General features: G+C 43.2%; 3 protein-coding genes across 29 annotated transcripts in view; 1 reads left to right on the forward strand and 2 right to left on the reverse strand.

Moving 5' to 3' along the window:
• Nucleotides 1-3077, reverse strand: part of kank4 (KN motif and ankyrin repeat domains 4) — a 71420-nt gene extending 68343 nt beyond the window's left edge. Inside the window, exon 1 of one of the 2 annotated variants that reach the window (XM_076725420.1) lies at nt 3015-3077. The gene's annotated coding sequence lies outside the window, so the exon portion shown is untranslated. Of the gene's footprint in view, nt 1-138; nt 517-3014 lie in introns of those variants that run through there. The other variant, XM_076725410.1, reaches the window with a different exon arrangement.
• A 1289-nt stretch (nt 3078-4366) lies between these two features.
• On the forward strand, nt 4367-13671 carry usp1 (ubiquitin specific peptidase 1). 3 transcript variants are annotated; one of them, XM_076724216.1, is made up of 9 exons: nt 4367-4504; nt 5023-5251; nt 6018-6162; nt 7299-7400; nt 7529-7698; nt 8196-8893; nt 9363-9527; nt 9645-9846; nt 10464-13671. In XM_076724216.1, the coding sequence occupies exons 2-9, from the start codon at nt 5082-5084 to the stop codon at nt 11248-11250; spliced, it is 2439 nt and encodes an 812-aa protein (XP_076580331.1). In that variant the 5' UTR covers nt 4367-4504; nt 5023-5081; the 3' UTR covers nt 11251-13671. The 3 variants fall into 3 exon arrangements, with proteins under 3 accessions (XP_076580331.1, XP_076580333.1, XP_076580332.1); XM_076724218.1 differs by having other exon boundaries at nt 4388-4504; nt 7532-7698; XM_076724217.1 differs by having other exon boundaries at nt 4388-4504; nt 6021-6162.
• dock7 (dedicator of cytokinesis 7) overlaps nt 13530-19840 on the reverse strand; it is a 47564-nt gene continuing 41253 nt past the window's right edge. For 17 of the 24 annotated variants that reach the window (XM_076724177.1, XM_076724172.1, XM_076724139.1 and 14 more), the window contains 8 exons: nt 19655-19669; nt 17052-17177; nt 16834-16923; nt 16453-16689; nt 16126-16269; nt 15775-15881; nt 15504-15671; nt 13530-14297 (listed from right to left, as the gene is read on the reverse strand). In XM_076724177.1, the coding sequence (XP_076580292.1) occupies nt 14255-14297; nt 15504-15671; nt 15775-15881; nt 16126-16269; nt 16453-16689; nt 16834-16923; nt 17052-17177; nt 19655-19669 (930 nt within the window). In that variant the 3' untranslated portion in view covers nt 13530-14254. Of the gene's footprint in view, nt 14298-15362; nt 15383-15503; nt 15672-15774; nt 15882-16125; nt 16270-16452; nt 16690-16833; nt 16924-17051; nt 17187-19654; nt 19670-19840 lie in introns of all 24 variants that reach the window. The other 7 variants (XM_076724185.1, XM_076724146.1, XM_076724215.1 and 4 more) reach the window with 2 other exon arrangements.

Genomic DNA, 19840 nt, shown 5'->3' on the forward strand with positions numbered 1-19840 from the left:
GAAAATAGAGTAGGAGGAGAGGATGACAGAGGAGGCACACAAGAAATGAACTACATAAACAGCTGAGAGAAGAATAAGAGCAAAGCAGTACAATGAAGGGAAAGAAACAGAAGAAAGTGCAGACTAATCTTCCCTTACCTCTGCAGTTGTGCGCGATATCCTTTGGGACCAAAAAAAACGTTGTGAGGGGACAACTTGAGCTTCAACAGCACTGCCACAGATCCCCACTTTCTAGCTCTTTCCAGAGTAATGTACATATATCTGCATCTACCAGTGCAAACGCAAACTCTTCAGTCCACGAGGACAGCGGTGTGTCTACCAGCGTGGGTTTGTGTAAATGTATCCTAGATGGTGATGAATAGCGGTAAGTGAAAGGAGAATACTACGCTAGAGGGCAGACAGACTTGACTGAAACGGGAGAGCAGGGAGAGTGGAGAGCAGACTGAGTAGGATGGAAGAGTTACTGCTTCCTAACATCAGAGCGGCTGGCTGGATACTCCCACCTCCTCGGCATGCATCAAATGGGAGTTGTTCAGATGCTCTTAAGTATGCAGAGAGAGAGAGAGAGGGGGCAAATCCTGTGTGCAGCCTGAGATCTGATCTGATCTGATATATGTACATGTGAGGTTATGCAGACATGCATACGCTCGGAGAGGATCTCATTAACCCCCTTTTTCTCACACGTGCACACACACACACACACTCACACGCAAACATTTCAGTGAAAATAAACAAACTAGCTGACGGGAGAGCAAAGCAAGACCAGCCTTCATGCAAACGCAGCCCTTAATGAGTTGAGTTTAGTGCTTGTAGTAAATTTTCTTCAAGTTGAAGAGCTGGGAGAAACGAGTTGATTAATCCAGTGGTTCCCAACATGTGGGTCAGGACCCTCCCAAGGGGTCTCGAGGGGTCACCCGATGGTCTTGCTTTTTTCTTGTGAAACACTGGATATTTTAACCTCTTCCAGCGAGTAAAAATCCTTCAAATGAAACAATCTGAGCAGGAGAAATCCCTCTCATGTCCACACTGAGGCCATAACCTGTGATGAAGGCTCACATTAAGACATAGCCTCATTTTATTTTGAATCAGGTCAATTACAGGTTTCTCAACAACTTTGACAATTTATCGTTGCAGTAATTTCTAAAGTAAAGCCTTCTCCAGCTTCTCTGATGCAAAGATTTGCTCAATTTCTCTGTTTTAATTCCTTGTGAATGAAACGCCCTTCAGTTTTGGGCTGTGGGAAATCAAATGATTAAAGAAAAACTGCAACATCATGTGACATATGTGTGTGTGTCTGCCTTAGTGTTAAGAGTTAGTCGCAAAACTGTAAACAGGGGGAAACTCCTAGCCTGTCCTAGCCAATTTTCTCATCTTATTATAAGCTGGTAATATATGTGTTTTCATGCATATGTGTGGACTATTTGTGTGTGAGAGTGACTGACTGCAGGAATCAAGTGTTTAAATGGTTAACAGTGTTGCTATACACCACTGGCCTTCAAAAAGAGACAAAAAAGAGGGGGGAAAAAACGTTCAGGCACGTGTGTACAGAGGGGTTTTGTTGTTGAGAGGTAAACTGAAGTCGACTTCAGGACATGCTTCTCATTCTTGGAGTGCACCGTTGCCTGTCGCTCAACATGCTTTCATTTTCCTTCCAGTGTCCCCCTCCTGGGAGAGAAGGTGGATGGAGGATGGAGGGGGCTGTGCTTCATGCCATGGGCCAGGACTCTGAGCTGCCACACCTCCAACCTCTGGCTGCTCCAGTCTCGGAGCACCGTGCCTCCTGGGACAAAGGCTGCCTTGATAAAGAGTGATCCCATTGCTCAGTGCAGGGAGAACGGGCCTCATTACTTCGCAAGTTAGGGGTTAAATTCTTCTGGGATCGCGCAGTATCTCTGAAATGTTTGCATTCACAGAAGGAGCGGTGTTTCCAAATTCAACCAGGTGGATGCTTTTCTTTCTGTTCTTCGCTTAATCAGTGGGAGAGTAAATGTCCTCCTTCCTTACATTGCTCTGGTGACTGTCTTTAGTGTCTGGCAGTCCTCTTGCATCCAGTGTGTAATGTTATAGCCAATCAAAAACAAGGCCTTGTGCAGTGTACAGCTTAGGACATGGATGGCAGGATCTGCAAAAACGCTCCCCTTGAGAAAATGATGTTATCAGGGGGTGATGATGGAAGTGAAACACAGTAATCCCTCCTTATGATGCATCTCCTGGTTAGGCTTTGGATGGGATATGAGAGAACACCTCCCCCAGCAGCCCTCCTTGTTAAATCTGGATAAATCACCTGCTGGTTATTACATCTGTAATGAAATCTATTTCATTAGGCCATTATCAAACATCACATGTGGGGTCTGAAGATAATTTCAGCCCAATTCAAAGGAGTCATGGGAGTCTGGTACTTTCATTTAATGAAGAAATGTACTGTTCAAGCCAACCCAGAAGAGGAGATTGCGAAGATAACACTGTGAGGATGGTGATGGTGATTGCACGCTGTATCTCCACCACTATCACAACTGCGAAGGCTACAGCTCCCTCAGGAAGTAAACTACTCCCATCCACTACTGTACAGCACCCGTACTGCAACATCACTTGATCACCAAGCCCGAAAATAAACTGAGTGGATTGTGGAAGCTGAGGCACAGTAGCTCATGTCCATCGATACATCTTTGCTGCTGACCAAGCAGCCACTCTGCAGCAGCAGCAGCAGCAGCAGCAGCGGGTCGTCCTGCATTCATACCACCGTATTGACAAATGCCTTTACTGAATGCAAGAGAGAGACGACACACCTGTCTTTGCCTATTTTAGCGCTGCATTCAGGTGCTGCGATTCTCTCTGTATGGTAAAAACGCACGCCAGCAACAACACTGTGCAGCCCCAATAAAATCAACACACTACAACTGATGGAAATAAGCCGAAATGGAGATTAAATAGGCTACTCGTGCGATGAGCATTTCAAGCCCATTTCGGTTTATCTACTCCAGCAGAAACCCGAGAAATCGTAAATAGTATCTTACCGTTAAATTCGTGGAAGGATAGCCTCTGCTGACTGTCAGATGAGGAGATGCTCCGGTGGAAGTGAGAGCGATGCTGGACCTTCAAACTCCATTTCCATGGACAATGTCGCCTCCTGCCGGTGGCAGGTGGACACTGCTCGAAACAACCGTGTGTCACCGTTAACGGTGACGAGCTTTTTGAGCCTTGTATTTACGTACAGAAGCTATATGCCTAAAGTATGTTGAAGGGCAAGCTTTGCAACAATAATCCTGAATATAAAATTTTCACAAATCCATTTTTTATGTTGGGGTTCCACAAAAAGGACGATTGTCAAGTCAGACTACCTACAACTTCCGTTTTCTGTATTCAAAATAAAAGCCGAAAACCGCTCATGAATGTGGTGATCCCAACTGGTGTCATTTCTCTGCAAATGCTTTTCACTTTTTTCGAGAGTCCCATTGAAATTTGATCTTGTGTTCTTGCGTAAGGCTGTGTTGAATATTTATTTACTGCCATTTGAATTGACTGACTTGGTCAAGTGGGTTTCTTCATCAGATAACCACTCTCAAAATCAGATTTATGGCAAACATGCCCTTTCTGTACACAGTATAGGTCAGAATATAAAACTGTTATGTGCAGTCTATGCATTGTATTAGGCACATAAATAGTGTGTCCCATTAAATAACACAACGCTCTTAGTGAAGGCTATATATTGTACAATTGACCAGTTCCCAGTTGTCTTAAAGCATGAAATTAAAATTAAAATTAAATGAAAAGTGTATGTGTTCCTTGGTAACTGAGAAATCAATTGGCCAGTGGTGGGAATAGTTCTGATTTCCTTTAATTGAGTAAAAGTAGCCATACAACCATGTCAAAATAGGCTTTACAGGTAAAGGTCCTTTATTCAAATTATTGTATTACTTCAGTAAAACTCCAAAAGTATTTATGTCCACAAACGATGTATGACGTACAAATGTCTCTCTTTCTTGGCTGTATCTTAATTTGACTCTTCATTAAGATAAGTTAGATTATATGTAGAATTCACTTTCAACCAACCAATTCTTCACTTTTACTCTGAAGGAAGACTCTAAACCATCACTGTCGGTGATAATCAATCTTGTTTGACGTAACTTTACAAAGAACTACAAAAATGGCTTCTGAAACTGGTCAGGGGGCCTAACGTATATAGGTGACTTACAGTAAGCCTGACATAATGAATGAAAGTCTTTCTGGTTATCTAATTTTACAAAAGTCTGCGCACATTTACAGGTTTTACGTATAGGTCTGAAATACATTTAATGTCAGGGGTGACCGTTACTCGGATATTTTTGCCGGAAGTTCTTGGGTCGTGCCGGTGTCTCACCGGCGATGTAGCAGCCAGTGGGTCTTCAGGCAGGAAAAAGCGCCAACTTCTGCTGCACCGTCTGGATCGTCAAATAATCTGGAAATGGCTATAACACTGAATATTCTGTGAATCATATTGAACTTCAAGTTGGAATGAGCCACTCAGGTACGAGTAAAACCGCTGTAGATACTGTTGAGACGTTGAGAATCATTCTTTTCTTTTCTTTTTTTTTGGCCAAGTGAACTGTTAGAAACGGCGTGTTGCCTGTTTTCTCCTCCCACTTCTTCACCGCACCGTTTTGACCCAGTTTGGTCGCTAAATTGTCTGCAAAGTGCTTAGCACCAGTTTATTTTGCGCTATTTGCTACGCCGAGCTACTTGTAATGACAAAAGGATAACGGTGGTTAGTTTAAAGGCTTCTTTTCGGACAGTTGTCGGGGACAATGAAAACAAGAAAATACCAGTAAGTTAGCGTTAGCCAGCTAACGTGTTATATAATGCGGCGCTCGGTCGCTACGTGGGTTTGCTTTGGTAAACCAGAGCTGTCGACACTAACTTAGTCCAGCTAGTCAGGCTGTACTCAGAGAAGTGCGCAGTATTTACTTAGTGCGTAGTTACTTTCGTTCTCGTTGAACTCGGATGGCGCCCTCTGAAATGAAGTTCTGTTTTTCCATGTCTTGCCAGTGAGGTGCGCTGTTGCTTCTCAGTAGAAAAGAAATCACCCTCAAGGTAACAGGAAAAAGATGCCAGGCCTGCAGGGTGAAAATGTTTTGGGGACGCTGGGGAGCCCCATCAAGAAGAGCAAACTCTCTCTGAAGTTTCTCCAGAAGAAGGAAACTAAACGGGCTCTGGATTTCTCTGAACCGCAGGCAGATGAACCCAAAACGTTTGAATCAGTGGAGCCGGAGGCGAGGTGGGTGCTGTGCTGTCAATGTGTGATTTATTTGGGGTCATACAAAGTTCAGGCTGCTAATTCATTCACCTAAACTAAACTTGTCCATGTTTCTGGTCAAGGAGTGTCTGACAGTGTAAACAGTCATTGAAACATTCAAGGCAACAATCTTTTCTTATAATGTACACATATAGTTGATTTTTATTTTGTCTGTTTATTTCTTTTTCTACATCTCATCTTTGTTCTTGCTGTTATTGCAGCCTAAAACATTTTAATTTCCCTGGTGTGGGACCAGTAAAGTTATATCATATATTTTTTCTTATCAGTTTCAGTCCCAGTTTTGTGTTAACGTCACAGCCTGTATGATGGCGCGATGACGGATGTCTTGTCAAGGATATGTTTTGATGTTTGGTCTGAAATACATGCTTATTTTCCCTCCATCATTTTCTCCTGTTGCAGTGTTTTACTGAACTGGAACTAATATTATAGTTGGTCAGTTATCAGTTTAAACATACTGAAGTGATATAATCACGTCAGTGTTAACATTGTGTAAATTGCATCTTTCAGTGTCAAGGATTTTGAGCAAACTAGAAATAAAAATTAGCCATTTGGTCATGTTTGGTTTTATACATGTTAAGGATTTGGCTTCATGTAATGTACAATAATGTTTGCAACCACGTTGCCCAGCACAGTGAAACTCGGAAGAATAAACAAGTAAGTAAGTAAGTAGTCACTGATGATGTTTTCACTTTTAACGTGGAGCTCTGTTCTCTTCCCCACGGTTCAGCAGCTGTGATCAGGTGGTCCCTGGTCCTTCTCCATGTCCAGCCTCGCCTGGCCTTCTCCTGCCATGTGAGAAGAGAGAGAACTTGGTGCCATTTGTGGGGCTCAACAACTTGGGCAACACCTGCTATTTGAACAGTGTCTTACAGGTGAGTCATCACCAGAGATAGAATGGATACGCCTCTTTAATGGCTGTTTGGCTACATCCCACATGTATATACAGCAGATACATGTGTAGAAAGGATTATGCTTCACAAACTATGTGTAATGACTTGATTTAACAATTCAGGCATAGACAGACCATGACTTTAATCTGTGTTTGGAAAGGGTCTGTGTCCAATGCAGTTCCTGTATCAGAATATGAACATTTTGCTTACATGGATAAATTGTGATTCACATATCGCACTGACCCCCGTCATGGATTTAACTTTGTTCTTTATGCATACGTCATATTATTTAACAAGTCCTACCATATAGAGCCACGACACAGGTCTTTCATAATTCTAAAGCAACAGAACAAGAAATTATTTCTGTGGTGTTGTTGAACATTGACACTAGACAGAAACACAGAAGTGCTTGGCATAGTGTACAAAACAGTGTCTTCAGTGGCTGATGTAGAACAGATCAGACATGTAGATAAATGGCTGCTCGACAGCATTCTGTGTCCTCTTGACTGTCTTCAGATCAGATCCTCTCACTGGCTTGTCTTTACTGACAATGTTTGGATGTATAGAGACAGAGTCTGTCGCTATGGGCTCATATTTCCCTTGCAGAGGAAAGAACACATACAATATGCATTAGGGCAGGTCTTCCTGTGGGCCACTGGTGAAACAATAGGGTAACCTCATATGCTGTATGCAAGTAGGAAGCTTTTCAGTGTTGTATTACTTCTGCGTGTGTCATTATTGTGTATGACACTGACATTGTACAGGGCATTTGCAGTTTTAACCAGGCTTAACAAGCACTGAATTCAGACTGCAGAAGGTATTAAGAAGTGAAAAATTTCAGTTACAAAGGTCTAAAATAATTATTCTAACCTGCCACAGGCAGTAATGTTACTCATAAAATGTTTTGTGATTTAAGTAACTCTTGGCTGGAAAATCCCCTCTATTACTATTGTAGACCACTGACTTTATGTGAAGTCCACGAAGTGGTTAATCCAGTTTTTGCTCTTTATTCAGGTCATGTTTAAGGATTAATGAACGATGTTAGGATTTATTATTATACACTGCTGGGAAGTACTGACAAAATGTGATGTCTTGTTGATGTCTGATTGCTCCTGCAGGTTCTGTGCTACTGCCCAGGGCTCAGAGAGGGCTTGAAGAAACTACACAACCTGTCCAAAAGAAAAGACAAAGCAAAGGGAGATACTGATAAAAGTGAAGAGGTGAGTGCAATACAGATGATATTTTTAGAAACATGGCGTAATCAAACATCAACGTTCCTGTTACTGTGCTCTGGCTTCTGTTTTGTTCACTTTTTGATGACATTTTATTTCTGTATCCACGTTCTCAGCAGTCAGAAGTCGTAGCCGAGGCTTTGCCGCCTCAAATCGAGCTCCTCGGGAGCTTCAACAGTCTGATTACATCAGTGGAGCAGCTGCAGTCCAGCTTCCTGCTGAACCCAGACAGCTTCAGTGAAGGAGAACTGGCCACACCGCCTCGTAAAATACTCCACACACTCCGGTAATCATGTGCTCACTTTGAATTATAGATTGTGCCCAAATGGCTGATGTAGTTGTCTTACACCTATGATTTTTATGTGTGAATACTGTCACATTGCATGTATGAGTGTGCAGGTAAAATGAAAGTCACCAGATAACAGCTGCTCATGGAGCATGAAGCTGTGGAGCAAAGCCCATAGATAAGAGTACGAACACATTGCTTTAATAGATGCATTGATCATTCTTTTTTATTGTGTTTGATCGATCGAACGGATCTGGTCTATAAAAAGTCAAAATTAATCACCATTTCAAGCTGGTAAACATACACTGATGTGTTAAAATTACCTTTTTTTGAGCAACAGTCAAAAAACCCAAAGATCAGCAGCACATGTTCACATTTAACGTGGTCAACATCGTTACTTATTTTCCAAAAAAACTAACTGTGGCTGTGTGTGTGTGTGTGTGTGTGTGTGTGTGTGTGTGTGTGTGTGTGTTTGTGTGTGTGTGTGTGTTTTGCAGGCAGCTGAACCCCATGTATGAAGGCTGTCTTCAACATGACGCTCAGGAGGTGCTGCAGTGCATCCTGGGATATATCCAAGAGGCTTGTGACACCATGAGGAAGGAGCAGGAGTTAAAGAGGGAGGATGACGACGTGACTGAGGTTAAAACTGAGAATGGTGTCCATTCTGGTTCCGGCGCCTCTGCAGCAGAATCCAGCACTCCCCAAGAAGAGGACGGCCAAGTCAGCGGCAAGAGAAAGAGTGACACTGAAGTGGGAAATGCCAAGAAGAAGCCAAAATCTGTCAAGTCAAACAAATCTGAGGCAGATGAAGGAGTGAGAAATAAACCCCTCACTCGCTCCAAAAGGAGGTCCTCCAGCGACATCACAATAGACAGTACCCAAGATAAAGATGGAGAGGGTGAGGGAGAGGAGGAAGGAGGGAGTGACGGTGAGGGGAAAGGTGAGAAGGCTTCTAAAGAGGCCGATGGGAAAAGAAAGAAGAGGGTTAAGCTGAGCTGGCTGAGGCCTTCAGGCAAACAACCGAGCATATTCTCCAAGTTCCGCAGTGTGGGGAAGATCAGCTGCATGACTGTGAAGAACCAGAACAAACCAGAGCAGAACGGCCTGACTCACAACCAGAGTCCACATGAGAAGACCAGCGAGGAGAGGTCACCACAAAACACAGCAGGAGACAAGAAGGCAGTGAAACCTCGAGGTAGGAGGTTATTACCATCAGAGAACAGGACGTCACAGTCCTTCATGTGATTTAATGTGGGTGGTCTGTTGTGCCCAGTGCAGGAAATGAGGGATTCAGAACTACAATCGATAAGTGTCAAACTCAGATGGACAGGTTTGTAACTGATGACAAACTTGAGAATTAGGAGCTCATACCTACCAGAAGTATTCAATAATAATACTTCAAGAAGAAATGTTTGGGGCCTCAAATTGTCTCATACATTTCAGTTTTGTTTCTCTGTTGTTGGGTTGTTTTTTTGTAAAATCAGCTTTTAAACCATTGGAATAGAGTGTAAAAGAGTAAGAGGGGAAGACAGGAACGCTTACAGACTCCTGGTCACTGAATTTAACCTCTGCCTGGGAAATCAGACCGCATCAGTACGTCAAATGTGGCTTCAGACATTAAATATGACAGATCACTCAGCCCCGTCTCTCTGTGTTTCTGTTAGATTCAGAGGGCCTGGATCTGATGACGCGCTTGTTCCAGGGCCAACTGGTTCTGAGGACTCGCTGTCTGGAGTGCGAGAGCTTCACAGAGAGGAGAGAAGACTTCCAGGACATCAGCGTCCCAGTGCTTGATGACCAACCCAGCAGCCCAGATGACCTCTCTGAAGGTGAGGGTTTGTGCATATGTATGTTTGAATCGTTAAAAAGGCATGCACTGTAGAAAACAGTAAACAGTATGACGAAGAATAGAATAATCCAATAACTGCCATCCTCTCTCTTCCCAGTCTCTCCTGATCCTAAACCAGAGCTGAAGACTCTGAAATGGGCCATCGGTCAGTTTGCTTCGGTGGAGCGCATCGTTGGGGAGGACAAATACTTCTGTGAGACCTGTCATCATTACACAGAGGCCGAGAGAAGTCTGCTGTTTGACAAAACTCCTGAAGTGATCACCATTCACCTGAAGCGCTTCTCTGCCAACAGTTTAGAGTGAGTTCACTGTCCACTCTCATGCTCATTTTTCTTTGCTCTGTCTGTGTTCGACATATTCGTCCGTTTATTTGAAGGTAAAACAAGGTTAATGTTTGTAGTTGATCTTCCACCCTCGCTTCTATTGAGGATACAAAGCACATTTTTGCTTTTTGACTCATTTCCACAGAAATAGATTTGTTTTTAATGGGAGCAGTGTGATGAGTTGAAATTCCTTTCCTCCTTACTCCCAGCATGACAAACATTTCTGTACACCTCAATGCAAGAAGACACTGCTGTACAGAGAAAAAAAAACCTTTTGTGATGTGTTTTATCAGAAATGATTGGGCCCTCAGTAAACAGTAGTAACCACAGATTGATTGGCTTGTTTGCTCACATAAGCTGTGATTTAGAGTTGTAATCAAACACAAATGAAACAGTTTGTTGAAGGGCATTTAATTGGGCTGATAGCCAAAATAATCTTCTCGTACTGTAAACTGATGAAGCCTGGTGTAACATAGGAAAAGTCTTGCCTAAATTCTGAATTTTCCTCTGGAATACAGTTCAATGATCATGACAGATGTGCGGTTTTCATCCCTGCCGCTCATCTGTTAACTCACCTGTTTCCTTCCTTGTAGACTCGACCCGTATGCAGGTCTGTCTAAAGTGAACACTCCCCTGCAGACCCCTTTGACCTTGTCTCTGGAAGAATGGTGCACCGGACCTTCATCCGCAAAGGGTCCACACTATCAGCTGTTTGCTGTGGTCATGCACAGCGGCGTCACCATCAGCAGCGGCCACTACACCGCCTTCATCCGCATGTCTGATCTGAAAGAGGCAAAGCTCTGGCTGCGGGACAGGAAAGACCCAGAGGAGGAGGAGGAGGAGGAGGAGGAACGGAAAGAGGGAACACAGGTGAAAGAGGAGGCGCTGGATTATGATGATGGGGAGGTGTCGTTCAGCCTGAGTGCAAGAAGAGGTTCGAGTTTGGCGAGCACTAAAACGGGAAGCAAGAAGCTGTCTGAGGGTGGGGTTGGACTCTTGGGGGGCCAGAGGAGTTTGTCCAGTTATGACCTCGGGAATGGCAGCAGCACATACACAGAGAAAACAGCCAGCAGCGGAGCAACAGAGGGACCCAAACGGAGAAAAGGCAACAGCCTGGGCCAGAATACTGAAGCAGGACTGAAAAAGGAGCCCGGAGTAGGAGAGGAGGCATCCGTGACTCCCTGTGGAGGGGCGGAGACCACAGAGCAGCAGGCTCTGAACAGCCTCCTCGAATATGAGGGCAAATGGCTGCTGTTCGATGACTCTGAGGTGCGTTTGTTTGAGGAGGAGGATTTCCTGCGAGCCTGCTCTCCCGAGACGTGCTCCTCATCAACTCCGTACCTGCTGTTCTACAGACGGATGCCTGAACCTGGACAGTGACACGAACACCAGGACTGCTTTTGACTCAGGATGTGCCAGTCGAGCACCCGGACAGAGGACAGCTGTATTTTGTGATACAATAAACAGTGCCAAAAATACTGTGACTGCCATATTGGCACCTGAACTGAAGATGCTTCTCAGAAACCCACACTGCAACAGACTGGTCTCACTGCGGGACCAGAGCTGTTCAGAGCTTCTCATGGAGTCGTATGCTGGGACAGACAAACGGGGATTTTTTTTTTTTGTTTGTTTTTTAATTAATGTGACTCTTTTTTTATTTGTGGGACACTGGCTTTGATACTTTTTCTGTCATTGTCTTCAACATGTCCTGTTTTTGACGTTTTCTCATTGATTTTATATGGTTCCTTTTTACAAATTGGAAAAGCACTTTCAAACTAAAATTTAACTGAGTAACAATGCAAAGCCTCGGAAATGTTTCCCGCTGATTACTTTCCTATAATCCATTCATTTGCATTTACAGAAGACTGCCAGTGCATGTGGAATAGATTACGCAACTAAAAGCCAAATCTAAACAGGAAAAACCGACAGCGTTGGAGTGACTTGCGACATATTTTTATGTAAAACACACTGAAATGCTGAGTGTCTGATATACACCAAGCCTGTCCATATTTTGTTGGTTTGTTCATACACAAATGAGTCAGAGAGCTGCTGACTTCCTTGAATGTGCAACTCTGGATCTGTTATTTAAAGCTGCAGTATGTAACTTGTATAAAGGTGATTTTTTTTTTTTGTCATATTTGCCTAAACTGTCCCTGTGCCCAGACAGCAGTACATGAAACATGTAATCTGTGGAAAAAAAAACAAAAAAAACGCTCCAGACACAAAACAACCAATCAGAGCTAGTCGAGCATCTGAGGGAGTGTCTGACATCTGTCAATCACTACTCACACGCACTGAGAACTGCCCCCTCCCTCCACTCATTTCACTCAGTCAGACAGCTCTGTGAGTGGCGTCAGGAGGCTGTGAAAGCGATGGCGGAGCAACAGCCATCCGCAAAGGAGAAACTGCCCGGTATGTTAGCGACTGTGATGTGGCGGCTGGGCAGAGTTAGCTTGTTTACGAGGCTGAGGCTAACGTTTCTGGTTGTCATGGAAGCTGTGCAGATGCTGCCGGGAGGAGGGGCTTGGAGGCAGGGCATGAGTGCAGCAGAGAGGGAGGGGGAGTGACGTGGAACTTGTGTTGGTTCTAATTTTCAGGCTAAGTTTGCTCTCTTACCTACTGCAGCTTTAAAGGGTTACTCTTCATTCAGAGAGGGAACAGTCAAAGGCATTAGGGCTGAGCACATCTGGACTCAGTAAGACCACTTCTGTTTTTCTACTTGTTCTGTTAAGAATCTGTTAGAAAGTTCGATTAGGAACAATTAAATGAGCACAAAACATCTGAGCAGAAATCACTGAAGAAGTGAGACTATGCAAACAAACTTTTTAAGACTCGTCTTGGTGCTATGGAGTCAATCCCTCGCCATCTTCATAGCTGCACACCTCCAGTGTTTGCAGTTTGTATTAACTGTGTGCAGACTGTAGCTGAGAGCATCACAAAACTACAAGTGCATCAACATGCGACTGCCCTCCCACTTCTACAAATGTCAGGCTTGGTTGGTTTTCAGCCAGATGAAATAAATTTGATCCTAACAAGACACTTTAGATAAGCTCATATTTCCCATTTTCAGGTGCAACACAGTCAAAAACAAAAGCCAAAATTAAGCTGGAGGAAATCAGGAAAGATTGGAGGTGAACAGAAAAAGCAGAATTTTGCTCTCAGAACTTCTGTCCCTTTGATCGACTTTCCTGTCGATCAAGCGCTGCATTTGTTTTGTGTGAGTGCGTCTTTTGTATAATTAATATTACACAGCTTTGCTGGTCCTAAGGTATCACACAGTGTAGTTTCAAATATTCAATAAAGGTGACATTGATCAGCTCTGGTTCTAACGTTTAAGTCCAATCATGGTTTCAGGGAATTAATGTTACTTAGCTGTGTTTCATGAGGTTTTCGCCATTATGGGCTGTAGTACGCTGTGACAACAGCCCCACTGCGCGTGTTCCTCAGTCCAGATGTAATTATGTTACTGTTGGCAGGTTCATACTACAAGCAATAAAGTTTTTACCTTCACATGTCCTCACTGCTGATCCTTTTCCTTCATGCCAAACATTACGCTCACATGCTTTTTCACATCCTACTAATCTGTTGTCTCCAACATAACATTAATCCTACAGACACAAAATAACGCTAGGAAGCAAGAATATGAGCCGGCACACCAATTGAACATTAAAATATTTATTTAGTAAAATATTTAAAATAAAACAAAGCTACATAAAATTATACAATGATGTTTAAAGTACCTAACTTTAAAACATTCTTTCAACTAAAAATGATAATAAAGCATCATGATAAATAACCGTACCATTTTTTGCATGTTTTCATTTTTTCCTCCCCCCGTTTTGAATTGAAGTTGTAAAATGCATTGCTACACCGGAATAAAAAAAGTGCACACATGAAATTCAATACAGATTTTTTTTTTTTTGACACAGTACATAATTAAATAGACACCTTGACTTTTAAAATTGTACCTTTTCTGCAGGAAAAAAAAGGTTTTGGCACTAGAAGTAAAAAGGGATTGTTTTCGGTGGCTTGTTGGTTTCAAAAGTGAAGGCTAACGTTATTAGCTCTCTTTAATGGTTGCATAGGGACAAAGATAAAGACTTGTTCCCTTGTGTGACAAATGGTCAGCAAAGAAAAAATTCTAAACGCCAAGGTATCGCTTTAATCTTTAAGATCCACTTGTTCGTCCTTCTGATTGCGTAACAGTTTGTCTGTAAACAACTTAAGACACTGGAATGACGTACCAAGCTGCGACACATTTAGCCTTTCTTTTAGCTCACTCTCCAAAACACCGACCAACTTTGAAGACACTCCTATTTACACTCGAGAATAAATTAATATAGCAATTTCTGTTATGGTGTGTGTGCCTGAATTCTCTTCATCTTCAAATGTCAAGCTTGCGAAGACTCATTCTGCTGAAGGAATCTCTGGAAATCAGACAAAAAAAAAAAGTTTGATCAGCATTTCCCCTTAAATCATCCTGCAGTGGTGGAATAATGAGCACAGATGCTAAAATATCACATGATCCTTCACATATGGGATTCACCCCATGACACACACAAGGAGAGGCCGGTGAGGTGAAGATAACATTGGTACAGGTTACAAACAGGCTCAGTAGTGAACAACACGCTAACGGACGAACAGATGTGTGATTTCAGCTGAGCTGGACCAGAGACGATTTGGTTAAAACAGATGGGTGGTACTGATTTGTCCTCATTGCTCTCTGAAGTGTGATGCAGACTCCACTAACACACCAGTCTAATTTTGTTTTAATGGAAACTCAACTCCTAGCATTCGCTTCTTGTGTTCTTCAACAATGTTTCACACCAGGAGTAACAGGAAAACCAGCTTTTAAAGTGACAGACTCTCTTTGCTGTGCGGTGGATCTAATGTATGCCGATGTAAGGAGTGGTTCATACAGATTTTGAAAAGTAACTGATAAATATTCTTCAGCAAGTCCACAATGGCATGTAAGCAAAGAAGTTTTCAAGTGTTAAATTTGAGAATGGAGTTTGGTTTGGTGTGTGGTGGATAAGCTGCCATAGAGCAATCAACTGAGGAGAAACACTGAAGACGCCTGGAGGACTAAAATGTCCAGGTAGCATTTTCATCCAGATCTGTGAAACCCAATTTAAAATCCACACATGCTATACAACAAATGTAAATGACAAATGTAGGTTCCCACTGTGATCATGATGAAGATTTTTACATGTTATGACAAGTCAGGTGTCAGGTGTGTGTTTAAGTTTATAGTCTTCACTTTCAGACTTTCTCTTATCAAGTCATGAATGTATTGTAGTGCTGTAAAATTTCAAAGAAAATTCTACAACATTCCCTGAATAATTCTTCCTTTCTGGAATACAAATGCTCTAAAAACTGGCATTATATGGCAGAGGTTGAGTGACCAGTGGGAGCCGTGCATAGTGATACAAACACAGGACACAGAGACTGAAAACAGCATCACAAAACGTAGTCTGAAAGTCCCAAACTACCTTGTCAAGCTGTCCGTTTGCTGCATGATTTTCACAGAAGCAAAAACAAACGAACAAAAAAAAATAAAGTATTTAACTTCCAAAACATATCATGTCCAGTCACACTTGCTCTCTCAGTCACACGCCTCTGTTCAGTCCTACCTGTGTGAGTTGACCTGCAGCACAGGTTTATAAAGCTGAGGGATCTTTCTGTTGATGAGGGGCTGCAGCGCCTCCTTCAGCCGGTGGTAATTCCTCTCCAGCTCCCTCTGGTACTCCTTCTGGTCCGGACCAATCAGGCTCTTATTCTTCCGCAGGGCATCTTCACACCTTCGGCGGAGCAGTTCATCAAATACTGGCATGAAGATTCTGTACTACACTTTTTTGATGGGGCATACCTGTTCACAGGTGACTCATTATGTGCGGCACATACCTCTTTGTGAAGTCTTTGAAGCAGAGCCGTAGCTTATTGTGGTGTCTGTACAGCTTCGGGTCACTGGGGATCTCTGACAGGAACACCTGAGCCACCTCCAAAGGACCCTGAGGAAAGCACACAATATGATCATCCACCTACATCTTCACCTACCCAGCTCATTCATTCCGCTGGCACTTTCACCCAAAGCGACTCACAACAAGTGCATTTAATCATGTCAGAGCACCCCAATAATCATGCAAGTACATCAAACTTCATCAAACATGCTGAATTTCCTCAAGTGCTTCATTTAGAAAAGAAAAGAAAAAAAAGGTGCCTGTTTGTTATCCCAATGCCATCTTCAAACTTCACCTGGTTGACAGTTGTGCCTACTGATCCCTGCAGGACCATCTGCAGCATCTTTGCGTCAGCAGGGTCCTGGTGGGTGGCGAAGGCCAGCTCCTGAGTCTTCTTCTGCATGTCCTCTATCGCCACCTCGATGGGTGTGGATATAATCTGGAAAGTGACAAAGATAGTAGCACTTTAAAATAAATCAGGTCCTTTCAATTCCCAGCTAATCTCCAGAACATCATCCTTCCACAGGAGGACATGAGCTAGTCTATGTTGTTTTTACTAACAGTAAAATATGTTAATGGTTTGGTTGGCTGTCTGAGAACTGCTGGTAATCCATTGGCCCACCTCCTCCTTGTGGATGATGTTGATGCGTGTCTTGATGTAAGGGAACGCGTGGGAGGTGGTGAGGATGGTCTTGCGTTTGAACTGTTCGTGCAGGTCCCCGTGGGCCCGCCCATCCAGAGTGAAGGGGGTGCAGTAGACGAAACGCCGCAAGTTGTAGTTCTTGTCAAAGTAAGTGATGCGGTCCTTCATCTCGTACGTGTCGAAATACGGCTCCACATATGTGATCTGGATGAAGGCCTGCGGAAATGAAGAGAATCAGAGTGAAGGTGGGTGCTCGGACTGAAGGATGGAATGAAATCACTCTGAACTGCGTTCACAAACGCATCCATTTCCATCCACTTATCCAAAGACGTGGGAACGAACAGTCTGTCTAACACTGACCTTATTCGGGTCCAACTTGCACTTATCCACTGGGTTGGAGTCCTTAATGACTTCTACCTGGTCCTCTCCAAAACGCTCCCCGTAGAAACCCTGAGAGGTAACAGAGCAGAGCCTCATTAGTCCTTAGCAGAAGACTGAAAGCACACATAGCGAACAGACCAGAATTTTCAGAATCATGGTCTTACAGGAAAATCTTGAGCCAACATGGTGTTATTTACCTCCAGCCTGTGAGAGATTTCCGCCAGCTTTGTGATGGCGGGCTCTTTGTACACAAACTCCTGCTCGTCTAAGTCGCCAAATTTTGAACCGTAAAATCCGACTCTGAAGTACGTACCAAACATCCTCTTTCCATCCTGCGAGCAGAGGGAGATAAACGTTAGTGCTAAGGAAGAGCAGGATTTAAATTCATATAAGAACGCATTTATTTTGATCCACACTTTAAAAAACTGTCAAAATAGAAAACTATTAGTTCAAAGAAGAAAAAAAAGCCATCGTCCAAACTGAGATTCAGTGCGAACCCTAATCTCTCACAATGATGGCTCTTTTTTGCTTTGCTTTATGTATTGATGGGAAGTCCATCTAACAATGGTTGACTTCAGCTCCAGTTGTGTAGATCACAGGGATGAAGGAAGGAAGGAAAGGCTGTAGTTCATTCAGAGAAGTGACAGCTACAGTGAGTTTCATCATCTGTATGGCATTATGCAAGCACACAGCTTTAAGTCATGGGAATTTAATGTAATAAGTCAAACTTGTGCTGATTATGTCCACTGCGTTCCAGTCTGTGTATATATATATAAATGTCTGTGAAGCCAGTGTCAGATAGAAAGCAGCCCAGAGGAGATCACCATCCACACATTTAGTCAATAGTAAACACACATTTGCATACATAGTTTAAGTTTTTATGAGCTTGTTCTACAGCTTTTCCACCTCCCCAAGTAAACAGACAGGTTACCTCGGGGTAAACAGGCAGAGGACAAAGCATCAACAAGAAACAACAACCTCTTTTAAAATGCTCGTTTACCAGCTGGCAGAATATTCAATGTGCCATTAAGAAGTAGAATATATACTCCTAATTGAGTTTATTATTCAATAAATTGAAGTAACCAACAACTTTTTTGCCCAGCCTGTATGCACTTTCCTTTCACATCTGTATTTAGCCTGTTTTGAGAAGAAATAGCACAAGCTCAAAGCAACAGAGAGGGTTGCTAGAAAGCAGCCTCAGATGGCAGGAAGAAGCCCCAAGAGTCATGAGCAGAGAAGGAAAAGAGTCTCCACAGAACAAAAATGACCAGAGCTACTTCAAACTGACAAACCCCCCGAGATATCTTAGGAGGTATTAATGTTCAGGGATGGGAAAATGGCCATCAAACCCAGAAACTCTGAATTTTGTTCTGCACAGACCATCCAGAAAGCAACTGTGCATTAAAGTTCATACAGAGAGTCAGAAAGCACAGCAGGTCTGATACGAGTGAATGCAAGTGAACATGTGTATAACATGAGAGAGGGACAAGCTGTGGATAAGCTGTATAGGTTGGCATCTGACTTGTAGTAAAAGATAATTAAATAAACCCTGTGGGTAACTGTAAGCTTGAGGCAAATCTTAAAAATCCATCTTGTATAACTATGGCAACTGCTAACTCAAAAATGTAAACAGAATGTTATGAGGCCCTGGGAACTAAGAAACTTACCACAAGACACAATTAAGTAAAGTGGGAAGGAAGGGTCGGCAACCAGGGAAATCAAAAAGGAGAAAACAGAACAAATTTTAATGAGGATTGGGGTCCTCCAGAGAATTTCAAAAACAACACAAACTAACAACACAACAGCAAAAATATCTCCATTGATTTTGAGAAAGAACAGAAACTCATTGTGGAGGATCGAGACCATGCAAAGGCAGACAGTTACGAAGAAAAAAAAAGAAAGAGAGGAAACGAAGATCCACCACCTTCAGAAGCACAACATGCACTCTCAGTGCATTTCCAACAGGAACACGAGTGCTCTGTCCACGTCATGCAACAAACCATGAAAACTCAGGTTAATACTGTTAACAAAAGAACAGAATGGATGAAAACAAATAATAAAACCAGGGGTCGATTTAGTTTGAAAGAATGAGAACTGATCAAAATCAAAAGGGATAAATCAAGTAATCCTGAGATTACTGTGAGTTGAACCCTCTTGGTAAAAAAAAAAACCCTGACTGCCTCAGGAATTTGGTTCCAGCTTCGACCCAATGCGAGTCTGCAACACCTTGTGTTTTAAAAGGCTCATTTGATGGTGTGCGCAAAGAATGACCAATGGCTCGAGCGGGGAGGCTAACAGCTACCCTTCCAATGAAAACACTGAAATCGAGCCCTGTGGTTGAAGATGAGATGAAGATGAAGTGTGACAGCAGACGGTCAACCAGTGCGCTCTGACTGACACGCCAGCAGACAGACAGGGGGTGAGGACAGGGAGAGTGCGGATTGTGCAGGTGATGCATTCACTGAGACTTCTGTCATTAGTGTCACACACTGTGGCTCCCATGCACAGCCTGCCAACACTGTCACGTTATGAAAACAGGCTCCTCTTGCACACTGCACAGAGGAGGGAGGAGAGAGGGAAACGGTGAAGATGTTTCTGCTGATGCAGCGAGTGTTCCCAGCGGGGAGCAGACAGTTGACATTGTCTGCAGATGTTAATGGATTGGATGTATGTAACGAAGCAAAGAGAGCACCTAGATGCCCACGGCTAGCAAATAAAAAGATGAGAGTAAATAAAAATGGCAACACAAAAAAGATAAAAAACATGAGCAGGGCCAAGCAGGAACCGTTTAGCCACCTACCTCCCAGCCAGTACTCTGTGTGACAAAGAGAATACAGGACAAGTGAACGACAACACACATACACCCCCCACACACGGTGTGGCGTTCGCACACACAGTGATGTTACAGCAAGGACTCTTTGAAACTAAGCCAGGTTACGAACTGTCGAGCTGGGATACACAGCAGCTGACCTCTGACTGAAGTACA

Source organism: Chaetodon auriga, chromosome 3 (genome assembly GCF_051107435.1).
Source record: "Chaetodon auriga isolate fChaAug3 chromosome 3, fChaAug3.hap1, whole genome shotgun sequence".
Taxonomy (NCBI): domain Eukaryota; kingdom Metazoa; phylum Chordata; class Actinopteri; order Chaetodontiformes; family Chaetodontidae; genus Chaetodon; species Chaetodon auriga.

Bases quoted from the DNA above. Each gene is read 5' to 3' on its own strand.
- usp1 (XM_076724216.1), top strand. From the start codon at position 5,082: ATGCCAGGCCTGCAGGGTGAAAATGTTTTGGGGACGCTGGGGAGCCCC. The intron at 5,252-6,017 runs GTGGGTGCTGTG...CCCACGGTTCAG, and splicing joins TCAGTGGAGCCGGAGGCGAG to CAGCTGTGATCAGGTGGTCC. The intron at 7,699-8,195 runs GTAATCATGTGC...TGTGTTTTGCAG, and splicing joins AAAATACTCCACACACTCCG to GCAGCTGAACCCCATGTATG.